This window comes from Microcaecilia unicolor, chromosome 2 (assembly GCF_901765095.1).
Source record: "Microcaecilia unicolor chromosome 2, aMicUni1.1, whole genome shotgun sequence".
Lineage (NCBI taxonomy): Eukaryota > Metazoa > Chordata > Amphibia > Gymnophiona > Siphonopidae > Microcaecilia > Microcaecilia unicolor.
Window position 1 is genome coordinate 52,651,804 of NC_044032.1, and position 14,265 is coordinate 52,666,068.

The 14,265-nt window shown below is 41.9% G+C and overlaps 1 protein-coding gene across 2 annotated transcripts in view; it reads left to right on the forward strand.

Moving 5' to 3' along the window:
* ME2 (malic enzyme 2) overlaps positions 1–14,265 on the forward strand; it is an 84,302-nt gene that overhangs the window by 46,402 nt on the left and 23,635 nt on the right. For both annotated transcript variants that reach the window (XM_030192949.1, XM_030192950.1), the window contains exon 10: positions 6,796–6,909. In XM_030192949.1, the coding sequence (XP_030048809.1) occupies positions 6,796–6,909 (114 nt within the window). The remainder of the gene's footprint in view (positions 1–6,795; positions 6,910–14,265) is intronic.

Genomic DNA, 14,265 nt, shown 5'->3' on the forward strand with positions numbered 1-14,265 from the left:
CTATAATCATCCCCTCTAAAGGTCCCTCCCCATCCCCCCTCCCTTGCTTTAGTCGTCCACCTTCTGAGTTCCGCATACTTGCCCATACCAAACTACTGCCTGTCCTCCTTACTACCCCATGGCAACCTATTCAGAATTTGGCTGCGAGCTCTAGTTGATACTTTGAGATATGGCATCCAGATTGCCAGGAACCTTTCCTGTCTCTTCGCCGAAACTCTGGCTTCCCTGGATTCCCATATCATAAGTTGGTGAAGCTTGTTCCTCAAGTACGAGGGAGACATGTCCGACACCCAATGATTAAGAATACATTTCTTCCCTACTATGCATGACTGACTTAGCAGTATGCGTTCTCCCCATGAGCCCACTCCCCAATGCCCCACAAGATTAAACATCATTCTTTCAAAAGTGAGGATAACCTGGTGTCCCAATACCTGACTTAGAAATTGCCTTATCCTCTGCCAGAATAAGTAGATATGTCTACACTGCCACATTTTTAACTTTTTTTAATGCACCAAAATCATCATATTTAGGTCACTATATGAACGCCAAAAATTTTTTATAGCAACTTAGCTTCTTGTCTGATCCGGCTGCTGAACTTCTGGAGTTACGTGATGAAAGGTCATTATACTTGTCTTAAAAGGTAAAGATCATTTTAATGTGTTCAGGAAAGGTTTTTGAATTTGCTTTTCTTAATATATTATTTATTTGGAGTTTGGTTTTTATTTAATGGTCTTCAGGTGGTTTTAAGTGTGTAACTAGTACAGTATGGTTATACGTTTTCACGTCGAAGGAGCCAGACACTGCAACTTCCCAAACAGTTCGTTGTCTCTGTTTGTTCAGTCATCATGTTGGGACCTGTCCTGACTCCTCCTTTGTGGTTTCTGAACTCCTGCTGGGTAGAGTGCATTAATGTCTCTGATGTTGAAGCCAGTTATCAGGCCACATTCTACCCAACAATTCTAATAGAAACTTGACTGTAATACTGTATTTCTTATTGTGTTTGTGTTCTACCTTTCTGTGGTGAACTCAAAGCAGAGTACAGGGGTAAAGATATACAATAAAAAATACACATCATAATATATGACAAATGAGCAGCATAAATCAAAAAGACAATATTCCTGTATCATTATAATAAACCTAATATACTTTTCAGAAATATATTCTGCAAAACTTTTACTCTGGAGAAAAAAAGAGCCACAAAATGATGTGGGTGAGGCCCATCCTTCACCTTAATGTCTCCTCCTTAAGGCAGAATTTAAATTGGGGTCTCAAACTTCAGTTCTCAAGGGCTCCCCCAAAACTTCAGGTTTTCAGAAGGTCCCCAATGAATTTGCATACAGATTACCTCAAGCATATTCATTAGAGAGAGCCTGAAACTCCATTTGTGATTTAAGTATGTAATTGTGCCTGTGGGAGTGGGCTGGGGAACACATGAAAAATAGAAGTGTGTTTAAAAATGTGTGTTGGTGCTTAGAAAAGTGCTTCTGTTTTGTCTTGCCTTTAATTTTCTTGTGTTACATGCTGTAATATAATTACAATTATATGCTGTGGCCAACAGCTGCTCCTAAAGACATTATTGGAAGAATCTCTGTTCTCGATAAAGGCATTTTTTAAATACCTGCATTTACTTGTATTGCAGGGAAAGAAGGTGGGGTGGATTTCAGGAATGATAAAACTTCCATTTATGTATAGAATTTCAATTAAATATTAATGTTAAGACTACAGTGCAACAGCTAGTTCCAGGATATGAGCAGATCCTAGCCTATCTAGTCTGTTCAATCATAATTCTTCCCCTTGGGAAGATAGGTTGAATATGAGAATTCATAAGCTTAACGCTAGCATCCCAGCTTCCATGTCTGCTTGCTTAAACTTTTAATTCTTTCTATACCACTGCCCTCTATATTGGGCCCAGGCATAGTACTACTACTCCTACTACTGATAATTTCTGTAGTACAACAAACACATTTCATTACGTAGCTTCCCACCATTCGAGAACTTGTGTGATATTTGTCCATCAACTAGCAGGTGAAGATAGAGAACTAAAAACTGAGCTGAGACATATCTCTTTTGACATTCATTCCTGCTCCTCAGTATTTTTTATCTCCAGCAGGTGAATGGACACACTTTTCTGCCTCTGTGGTTCTGAGTGATTTGCTCCTGGTCCAGTGGGTCAGCTGGTCCCCAGTTGAGCTTTGTTGGTGGCTTGAGTCTGCAGAGTTGTATTTGAAGGTTTTCAGATACCTGTCTCTGGTGCCCTGCAAATTTACTTCCCTCCCTTCACCTCTCCCCTGTTTCCTGTGAAACTCTCCTTTTCAGCACAACGACCTAATAAAAAAAAAATTAAAAAATAAAGAGGAGAAGAAAAGAGGTTTGCAGAAGAGCATGGGACAGAGTTTCAGTTCTGATTCTGTCTTATCTGGGCTAAGACTCATGGAGACTGTGAGCTGAGGGGGAGCGGCCGGCAGTGGTAAGGCTTTATCTTTTTTGAGATACGGCGACCAGAACTGAACGCAATACTCAAGGTGTGGATGCACCATGGAACGATACAAAGGCAGTGGGACTCGTAGGCTGGCATTGGGGTGTTGCAGTGCATGCAAGCTGGGAATCCTACGGAACATGGAGGAAACAGTTGGCAGCAAGCATGTCTTCGGATTTGGTAAGCATCTGGATATGGCGGGGACTTTGGGCTCTCTGGCATGGCTGGTGCTCAGTTTGATGCAGGAGAGTGCGGGAACGGGAACCATTTTGTTGGGACTGACTGGCAGTGAGGAACAACCACTGATCATGTGTGAAGCACAGCTTCCATTTTACGACCTTAGGGGCCCAGTAGAACATTCAGCTGCATCGGGATCTTTGCTTTCTCCTGCATTTATATTGCTATTTACTGAAGCAGGAACAGTTAGTTGCTTCAGTTTCTCACCCCACTGCCCTTCCATCTCCTAAGAGGTATCAATTAGACCTTCCAGGAGTAGGCAGATGAGGCTCGCTGCTTCTCCCTCCTTATCTGATGTTGCCTCGGTCTATTCAGAGGAGCCATTGTTGAAGGTGCCATTAGAAGGAAGAGATGACCCGAAAGTCCTGAAGTTGTTTCATACAAAGAGGAGCTCTGTACTCTTATTTCTGAGGCACTGGCAATGCCTTCCATTGAGGAGCCTTGTGGTTTGGCATAAGGAGTTTCATCTTCGTCAATCATGAGGTGGCTTAAAGGTCATCCTAAGTCATCCTGACATTTAGGACCTGGTTACAGCAGAATGAGTCTCACCAGAAGTAGGGCTCAGTGAGAAGAGCCATGGCTGACCTCTACCCGTTGGTTCCAGAGGAGAAAAAGAATAGCTTCCCAGAGTGGACTCCCTTGCTACGGCAGAGTCTAAGAAGATCACCCTGCCAGTGGAAAGGGACATTGCCCTAAATGACCTACAGGATAGGAAGCTAGAAGGCTCATTGAAACAAGCTTTTGAAGTGGCCTCTTTTGGCCTTCAAGCGACAGTGTGCAGTTCATTTGTGGCAAGAGCACATGTGAAGTGGCAGCAGTCTATAATGCCCAGCTGGAAGTAGGTTTGGCCTACGTGGCAGATCCTATTTATGACATATTATGGGTTACAGCCTGCAGTGTGTGTTTTGGCTGTCACAGCATGTTGGCAGCTCTGATTATGGTATTGGGCAGTAGATGCAACGTCAAAATCACATCTAATTAAACTGCCCTTTCTGGGCAAGTGACTGTTTAGAGAAGATCTCAGTAACTTGGTGAAAAAACGGGGGGAAACTAAGCTACAGCGGTTGCCGAAGGATATACTGAAAGCCTGGTTGCCAGCAATACGCTCAGAAGTAAAAGTAAAAAGGGGCAATCAGGGAAGACAAAGCAGTAGCAGAGAGAATAAATGAATTCTTTGCTTCGGTCTTCGCAGAGGAAGATTTGGGAGAGATACCAGTGCCAGAAATAGTATTCAAAGCTGATGAGTCAGAGAAACTGAATGAAATCTCTATAAACCTGGAGGATGTAATGGCACAGTTTGACGAATTAAAGAGTAGCAAATCTCCTGGACCGGATGGTATTCATCCCCAAGTACTGATAGAATTGAAAAATGAACTTGCGGAACTATTATTAGTAATATGTAATTTATCTATAAAATCAAGCGTGGTTCCGGAAGATTGGAGGGTGGCCAGTGTAACGCCAATTTAAAAAAAAAAGGCTTCAGAGGTGATTGGGGAAATTATAGACCGGTGAGCCTGATGTCAGTGCTGGGCAAAATGGTAGAGACTATTATAAAGAACAAAATTACTGAGTATACTCAAAAGCATGGATTAATGAGAGAAAGCCAACATGGATTTAGTGAAGGGAAATCTTCCCTCACCAATCTACTACATTTCTTTGAAGGGGTGAACAAATGTGGATAAAGGTGAGCCAGTCGATATTGTGTATCTGGATTTTCAGAAGGCGTTTGACAAAGTACCTCATGAAAGACTCCAGAGGAAACTGGAAAGTCATGGACTAGGAGGTAGTGTCCTATTGTGGTTTAAAAACTGGTTAAAAGATAGAAAACAGAGAGTAGTTTTAAATGGAGAAGAGTAGATAGTGGGGTTCCCCAGGGGTCTGTGCTGGGACTGCTGCTTTTTAACATATTTATAAATGATCTAGAGAGAGGAGTAACTAGTGAGGTAATTAAATTTGCTGATGACACAAAGTTATTCAAAATTGTTAAATTGCAAGACGATTGTGAAAAATTACAAGAGGACCTTATGAGACTGGGAGACTGGGCGTCTAAATGGCAGATGACGTTTAATGTGAGCAAGTGCAAAGTGATGCATGTGGGAAAGAGGAACCCAAATTATAGTTATGTAATGGAAGGTTCCGCATTAGGAGTCACTGACCAGGAAAGGGATCTAGTAGTCATCATTGAGACATTGAAGCCCTCTGCTTAGTGTGCGGCGGCGGCTAAGAAAGCAAATGTTAGGTGTTATTAGGAAAGGAATGGAAACAAAAATGAAGATGTTACAGGGCCTTTCTGTCGCTCCATGGTGCGACCGCATCTTGAGTATTGTGTTCGATTCTGGTCACTGCATCTCAAAAAAGATATGGTGGAATTAGAAAAGGTACAGGGAAGGGTGATGAAAATGATAAAGGGCATGGGACGACTTCCCTGTGAGGAAAAACGGAAGTGACTAGGACTCTTCAGCTTGGAGAAAAGGTGGCTGAGGGGAAATATGACGTCTATAAAATAATGAGTGGAGTGGAATGGGTAGACGTGAATCGCTTGTTTATGCTTTCCAAAAATATCAGACTAGGGGGCACGCAATGAAGCTAGAAAGTAGTAAATTTAAAACGAGTCAGAGAAAATATTTCTTCACTCAACGTGTTGTAGTAGAAGTGGGTAGCTTAGTGGTGTTTAAAAAAGGTTTGGATGGCTTCCTAAAGGAAAAGTCCATAGACCATTATTAAAATGGACTCTGGGAAAAATCCGCTTCTTATTTCTGGAATAAACTGCATAAAATATATTGTACTGTTTTGCGATCTTGCCAGGTACTTGTGACCTGAATTGGCCACTGTTAGAAACAGGATGCTGGACTTGATGGACCTTCAGTTTGTCCCAGTATGGCAATACTTATGTATGTAACCAGAATATAAATTTTTTATTTTTATTTATACCTGGTTCGGGAGCTCTGGAGGGGGGCTTTAAGTTTTAATTTGTGTCCGAGGGCTGGTCCTGCCACGGGATCACGTTTTTGGCGCAAACCACGGGGTTTCCAGACTGCCACGGTGAAGAGGGAATCCGGGCATGGTGAGCAGGGAAAGGCCCTGGCTCCCTGAGGCCTGTAGGAGCTCAGGAAACGCTTTTTTTTTTTTGACCGGCATTAAGGGAGCGCCGTGACGTCATTAATGACGTCAGTCGTTTATGTGCGCTAAGGAAAATAGTCTGAGGTCTCTGGTGGTGGACCGGCGCCTCAGGAACGCTGTCTCCAATGATCTGTATTAAAATTGCAAGGGGGGGACTTGCTTTGACTCAAAAAAGGGTCTGATAATTAAAATAATAATTACGGCCAAAATTGGGCATTATGTGTGTGTGCACATGCGTGAAGTGCACACATGTGGCGCACTTTATATTCATTTTAGCCTGGAGGTTGTTGGGAGTAGGAGGGGGGTTGTTGTGGGTTGCTTGATGACCCTTTAACCCCAAAACGGCATGACTTTCGGTGCATGCTCAGTGAGGTCTAAGGAGTCTTGCACTGACACCTACTATTTAAAAAGTGTTAAAAATAAATTTAAAAAATGAGTGCAAATGTTTTAATTGTAGAATTCAAATGTGAGAAGCAGATATATGTGTGCTATGGCTTTGTTCGAGCTCAGGCTTTATGCAAATTAGTCCATTTTCAGTAAGTTCTAATTTGGGTATTTGGGTTGAAATTAATGCAGATTTTTAGAGCATGACTGTGACTTGAATTGTAATGTTAACATCCAAAAATGTTAATAATTAATTGAAATATAAATAAAGATGTGGTACATGCACTTTTGCTTTTTCATTTAAGGCCAATGTGAGCAATTGATGGCCAGATACAAGGGGTCTGATTGGGGGAGGGGGCTGGTTCATGAGTTGTTGGAAAAGCATCAGAAGGCAGGGTAATACATGATGAAGCCGGTAGATATATCTGAGACTGTCATCTATTTCAGAGCTTTCAGAAGTCTGTTTTTGGTTTGCTTTTTTAATAAAGTTACTGGATATAGTAACCGTTCTGAGTGGTATCATTTCTCAGTGGTTTTGATAACAATTAAAATTAGCTGTGTTTTTTTTTCTCACACAGGCTGCTCTTGGAATTGCCAACCTCATAGTTATGGCTATGATGGAAAATGGTATTTCTGAACAGGAAGCACGGCAGAAGATATGGATGTTTGATAAGTATGGCTTACTAGTTAAGGTAAGATCAAGAGGCAGAGTTGACAGCTGCTCAGCATTGCATGGTTCAGCATGAGGTATCATCAAATAATATTGGCAAAGTGAGGAAACCAGAATATCCCAGTAGCAAGGTTGTGATAAAGGCTGAAGTAGCCCAGATGGATTTAAATACAACAGTCATATAAATTTTTACCTGTATTACCTGCTAATAAGCAGGTTGTGAATGCAAATGAATAACATACATTTAAAATTTTCTGCTCATGAATGCCAGAAATCTGAAAACAATTGGAGAGATTAGACACAATAGGCAGCTCAGACTTGGTGGAAGGAGGGTAGCCAATAGGACACTGTGATACCAGGGTACAAGTTAGGTCAGATAAAATTGGTTGAGGGGTGGTATCATGGTACATAGTTGGGACAGGATAAAAGTCCTGCAAGAAACTAGTTCTTATAGGTAGTTCCATATAGGTGCTTCAATGAAGTGCAGGAGAGCACCTGTTCTATAAAGAGATTTGGGCACCCAGATTCTGTTATAGAATACTAGCTTAAGCCCACATCAGCGCACCTAAATGTAGGTGTGTCCAGTTACACCTGGTCAGTGACAGACTTAAACAGGCATGCCTAAGTATTTAATATTACATCTCTGTTATTTGAATTTCAGTGCTGTTAAATGTGTATATTTTTGATCTTTGTTTCATGGTAGTCCTGTTATTAGGTTTCAGTTTGCTGCTTTCACGTATCTGTTCATTTTATTATTATTATGCTATTAATAAAATGGTAAGTGTGATGTTAAACTGTACCTACTGTCCACCGCCTTGGGTGAATCTCTTCATAAAGGCAGTTAATAAATCCCAGTAAATAAGTTGTGTGCTTTGTTGGAAGACACGCCCATGCTTCACCCATGTGTAATACCCCCTTGCAGTTGTGCACTATGCTACTTACATGTGCCCCTACAGAATAGCACTTAGTGTGTTTGTTCATGTAAGTGCCACTTTTTCCTGCATTTACATGCTCAGATGGCTCATAACTGCAGGTGCACAGTTATAGAATTGCCTGCCCTATTCTCCAGTCTGCAGTTTACGTTTGGGGGACCAGACCAGCAGCTTTTGGTGGTTCCCACCCTCTGTACAGTTCTGCTAAGGGCCTTAAGGAAAACTGTGTTCTCCGTTATCGGGCCAGCTCTTTGGAACTCTCTTCCTACTGAGACACGCCAATTGCAGCTTGGTTTGGAATTCAGGACAGAGCTTAAAATGTACTTTTTTTTAGACAAATATATGGGGTAGATCTGTAATTCTCTCTTTTTCCTTGCCAGCCATTAGGATTATTGATTGTGACTATGACACTCTGCTTGTCAACCCCTTGTCCCTTCCTGCTGACTGTTGATTGCTTGAATATCTGTTTTGTTTGAGTGCCTGTGTCTGTTTTTCCATGACCGTTTGTGTGTGTTCGAATGTATTGGGTTAATTTTGTACTTACCATAACAGCAATGAACCTCACCCCTGGGCCAGGTTATGTGGAGAATTATCTCAATTTCTCAAATTTACTGCCAGTGCTTGCTATAATATTTGCATCACACCAAAGATAATCTTCCTTCTGACGTTCGTAAGATGTAACATACGCAACCTACCTAGGTGTGCTTGAAAATTTCCTTTTAATCAGGCCTGTAGCTCTCAATACAATGAGAGAATGATTTCTGTAAATTTCTGCCTTAATTTCTTGGTACTTGAGAATCTTCTTGCTGTCTACATGATTCTCAGAATGCTTTCTTGGCACTGATACCTCTATTATCACTGCAGTTCTTGTGGTTTTTCTCCTTCACCACTATGTCTGGATTTTCTTGCATCCATTTTTTAAATGGTTGGAATGGGAATGTTTCAGGTGCTCATAACCTGGTCATGATCCCAGTGCTTTTCCAGTATAGCAATGTTATAAAGTTTCCAATGGATTAGACATGCCACCTTATTATGCCTTTCTGAGAGCTATGATATGAATAATTCTTTCCAGCTCCTTTTTTGTATGTGTGAGTAAACACGCATGGGTGTGTATTTGTGTGTGACATAAGAATATGAGAAAGAGAGCAATTTAAAAGAGACAGTTCCTTAATCGCTGTGTGGAGTGTTGAGTGGTTATAAGTGTGTGTGGTGGTGGGGGGAGGCAGTTTTCAAGGCAGTAGTTTGAGGGGCTGGGTGTGTGTAGATGTCCATGTCCATACACACACATATGCATTCATGTACATACAGAAGGGTTGGAAAGAATTCCATGAGCCATGCACAGTGAGCTATCAACACTTGTTAAAGTTAAATGCTTCTGCAGTTGAGAAGGTGGTGGGGTATTTGCTAGGGGAAAGTTGGGGGGGGGGGGGGGTTGGGGAGAGTAGACGTAGTTTGAAAGGAGAAATTCCCCCAACTGCTTTTTCATTATATATATGTTTCTAACTCTAGAAGCTTGAACTTTTCACATAGAAGTGTATTTTGCATTATTTGGGGGGCAGGGGGGGTGACTTATTGCTCTGGAACTTTGTTTTTGCATTCAGTGTGTCTTCACTGGTTTTCCCTACATATCTAGTTTCATACCATTCTATTAAGTTTTTGGAAAATTGTTTTGCCGACAGACAGATATTCTCAACCTCTCTTTCTTTCCAACTTACTTTGGGTTGGAAAGAATAAAAAAAGTGGGCTGTGATAAAATGAGGCCATTACAGAGGGAGAAGTTGAAAGTTAAAAATTAGCATGCCCATAGGCATTGTTTAAAAAAAACGTTTTGGAAGCCCAGATAAAATGTACTCTACGTGTTTGTTAAAAAAAAAAAAAAATTCAAAGGAAGGCCAAGTAGTTGCCAGCGTGATTCAAAGGTGAAATGACAGAAGAAATTAAGGGAATGGGACTTATATCCCGCGTTTCTGTGGTTTTTTTCCAACTACATTCAAAGCGGCCTACGTATTATATACAGGTACTTATTTGTACCTGGGACAATGGAGGGTTAAGTGACTTGCCCAGAGTCACAAGGAGCTGCAGTGGAATCAAACCCAGTTCTCCAGGATCAGAGTCTCCTGCACTAACCACTAGGCTACTAAAGCCAAATGGACATATTTCAAAAACTGGAAAGGAGATCCAAATGAGGAAAATAGGAAAGAGCACAAGCACTGGCAAATCAAATTTAAATCGTCAATAAGGCAGACCAAAAATTAATTTGAAAAGAAGCTTACAATAGAGTAAAAAATGAATAATAAAACCTGTTGCTTCTGAAGGAAGAAGCCTGGGAGTTGAACCACTAGATAATGTTTTTATCTACCCCTCTCTAGACCCCTGCAGGACCCTTCCCCACGGGGGTGTACAGAGGGTTTGTTCCTCTAAGATCTTGTTAATCACCCCCTCCCTGAATTCCAGTGACACCCCATTCCATGGTGTTATGTCTCGGGGTTCTAAGGAACGCCTCCAGTCATGGAGGCGTAGGGGGGGTGACAGAAGGCGCAGTTCAAATCTAATTCCCATGACCACAGCTTTCTGTCTATCTGGATCTAAGTGAATCTTTGGCCATTTATGTTCCCACATGAAATCTATGTGAGTGAGAAAGCAAGATTCTTACTTGTGTGTGTATAGTATTCTGTGAAACAGGTGGAGGAGAGAGAATAGATTGAAACAAAGACTGAAACAGTTTTGTGAAAGAAATAGTCTTTAATTCTCACCCAAATCAGGACTTCAGTTTGATACAGACATCAGACAGATTCTGGGTTCAACCGGCCAGAGCTTCGCCGTTCGAAGATTAGTTGGGGAAAAATGTTCCAACGATAGCTCTGATGCCCACTTCTTTTATAGTATTTGGTCCCCATACAAATCTATGGAGAGGGATTTTTTTATCTTAACCACAGGTCAGGTGTCCACCTGTTTCTTAATCTTTCTCCTGTCTTGCAACTAACTCCTAATATGGCCAACTCCTAATATGGACTGTTCCTAATCTTGTGCAACCATCTCTTCTAAGATGAAGAGATCAGTTTCATATCTTGTGACTCTGGCTGCCATTTTATAAAGACAAACTCCATTTTAAGAACCAAGCTTTTTACCATTTTTGTCATTAATTTCTACATCTTAAGTGTTACACTAAATTTGAAAGTTGTACCAGGTTTCAATAAGACTCACCAAGCAGTCCTGCTCTTGCAGGCTCTCTGCTATAAGGCCATCAGCTGGTTATCAGGCCTAGTTAGTGCTTTTCAGCTGGTTTAAGCTATGTAGCATGGCCCACCACTATTCCAGTGGATTGGTCTCAAGCTAGAACACATATTAACAATAACCAAGAAGGCTGTAGCAAAAAAATTAAATGCTTTGATTTGGTTTGTTCTGAGCAGAATGTAGAGAAATAGTCGTGTTGGAAACATGCTTTGAAGGTGATTAGAGGAGCTGGAGCAAATGACTAGGGAGCTAGAAGATGTAATAGAGTAAGTTGACAGACTAAAGCAGCACTTCTTAAACACTTATATGACCCCATTTGAACACTTAAATTTATGTGACCTCAGGTGATTTCTAATTTTCTCTTCTCCACTTCTCCCCATCCCCCACTTGAGCACAAACACAGTAGCAGCAGTCAGCATATGAGCCTATTTCTGAATATGCTCACAAAGCCAGTACTCTAAATGGGTTTCCAATCTTAACAGGAAACCCCTAATAAGAGGGGAAGGGGTCCAGGACCTGTGAAGGTCCAGAGGGAGGAAGACCCAACTGTTTGTGTCACTTAACTCTCCATTGACCCAGGTACAAAATAAGTATCTATATAATATATAAACCGCTTTGATTGTAACCACAGAAAGGCAGTATAATATCAAGTCCTATCCCCTTTCCCTTTTGTGAGGCTGTCCACTAACAGTGCAGTCCTATTTGTGGGCCTGACACATGGTTTGGAAGCTATTGAGTTAGAGTAAAAATCACCATGTGCAGATGGTTTCACACCTGAGTTCTAAAACAAATCAATAATGATAGTTAGTTATTTATACAGATTTATTAATCATCTTCCTGAATCCAAAGGTTCCACCCAGTTAGATGTACAAAATAAAAACACATGAGAAACATCATCTTACAAATAAAACAATGGAAACAGACCCAGCAGTCCACTTCCTCTCTCTATACAGCTTACAGAAATCAAAACAACGGGGGAAATTTCAGACCTGTTACTATATTCTGTAACCTGTCGCTAAAATTAGCCACAATACCTGAGGACTGGAGGGCGATCAGTGTAACATCCATTTTAAATTACTACTACTACTATTAAACATTTCTATAGTGCCACTAGACCTACGCAGCGCTGTACAAATCAACAAGAAAAGACAGTCCCTGCTCAACAGAGCTTACAATCTAAATTGGACAGACGAACAGACAGCTAGGGGTGGGGAAATTGCAGTGGTAGGGGTGATAAGTGAGGGTGTTAAGTAAGAGAGTCATGGTTAGGAGTCGAAAGCCGTAGCAAAGAGGTGGGCTTTAAGCCTAGACTTGAAGACAGCCAGAGACTGAGCCTGACGTACTGGCTCAGGGAGTCTATTCCAGACATAGGGAGCAGCGAGATAGAAGGAACGGAGCCGGGAGCTCCAAGGGCTGATCAGGAAACTAGTTAGCCTGGTGTTGGTGTCAGGCAAACATCAATCTTGGCATCAAAACAGGCTCAAAATTCATGTTTGGCTTTGCTTTTGTTTTGGCTGAAAAAGAAACCAATGGGCCGATGATCAAATTCCCCGCGCTGTTTTTTGTACTAAATAGTGCCTCCTGCAGGGGCCTTGTTTTCCCACAAATCCATGACCAAGACCCCACCCCAGAGTTGGTGAACACTACCTCATGGCATCCCTAATTCAAGCTGACTTTTAATGCAGAAGATCTTGTACAGAAATCAAACAGTCTGCCCACTCATCTCTGATCTGAATCATAGTAACATAGTAACATAGTAGATGATGGCAGAAAAAGACCTGCACGGTCCATCCAGTCTGCCCGACAAGATAAACTCACATGTGCTACTTTTTGTGTATACCTTATCTTGATTTGTACCTGTCCTTTTCAGGGCGCAGACCGTATAAGTCTGCCCTGCACTATCCCCGCCTCCCACCACTGGTTCTGACACAGACCGTATAAGTCTGCCCAGCACTATCCCCGCCTCCAAACCACCAGTCCCGCCTCCCACCACCGGCTCTGGCACAGACCGTATAAGTCTGCCCAGCACCATCTCTGTCTCCTGCCACCGGCTTTGCCACCCAATCTCGTCTAAGCTCTTTAGGATCCATTCCTTCTGAGCAGGATTCCTTTATGTTTATCCCACGCATGTTTGAATTCCATTACCGTTTTCGTTTCCACCACCTCCCGCGGGAGGGCATTCCAAGCATCCACTACTCTCTCCGTGAAAAAATACTTCCTGACATTTTTCTTGAGTCTGCCCCCCTTCAATCTCATATCATGCCCTCTAGTTCTACAGCCTTCCCATCTCTGGAAAAGGTTCGTTTTTGGATTCATACCTTTCAGATATTTGAACGTCTGTATCATATCACCCCTGTTTCTCCTTTCCTCCAGGGTATACATGTTCAGGTCAGCAAGTCTCTCCTCATACGTCTTGTAACACAAATCCCGTACCATTCTCGTAGCTTTTCTTTGCACCGCTTCAATTCTTTTTACATCCTTAGCAAGATATGGCCTCCAGAACTGAACACAATACTCCAGGTGGGGCCTCACCAACGACTTATACAGGGGCATCAACACCCCCTTTCTTCTGCTGGTCACACCTCTCTCTATACAGCCTAACAACTTTCTAGCTAGGGCCACCACCTTGTCACACTGTTTCGTCGCCTTCAAATCCTCAGATACTATCACCCCAAGATCCCTCTCACCATCTGTACCTATCAGACTCTCCCCGCCTAACACATACGTCTCCCGTGGATTTCTACTCCCCAAGTGCATCACTTTGCATTTCTTAGGGAGTAGAAATCCTTTTACGTTAGCTTCAAAACAGCTTTAAAAAGTTATCTTTTCAGCCTGCTCATCTTTAACTCCTCTCCTTTTTCATGGCAACTGTTATTTTTATTGTAAACTGTTTTGAAGCCAGTTCCTGGCATATGTGATATATCAAGCTTTTGTAAATAAACAATATAAATAAACAGCTTAGAAGTGGCCTTTAGATGATGTACAGACAGTCCTTGTGGGACCTCATTTGCATAAGCCTAGGAACTGTAAAACAGAGCTATGTAGAAGAAATACAGTTTCTCTGTGGTTGAGCTACCTTTGAAACTAGTGATTTTCCACTGTCAGTGCACAGCATTACCTCTCAGCCACTGGGCTGGCCTTATGGGTATTTTAAATTAAAGATTTCACATTCTCCTGCTGTTTAGCTTGCGAAGTAGTCTTGACCATTTCAA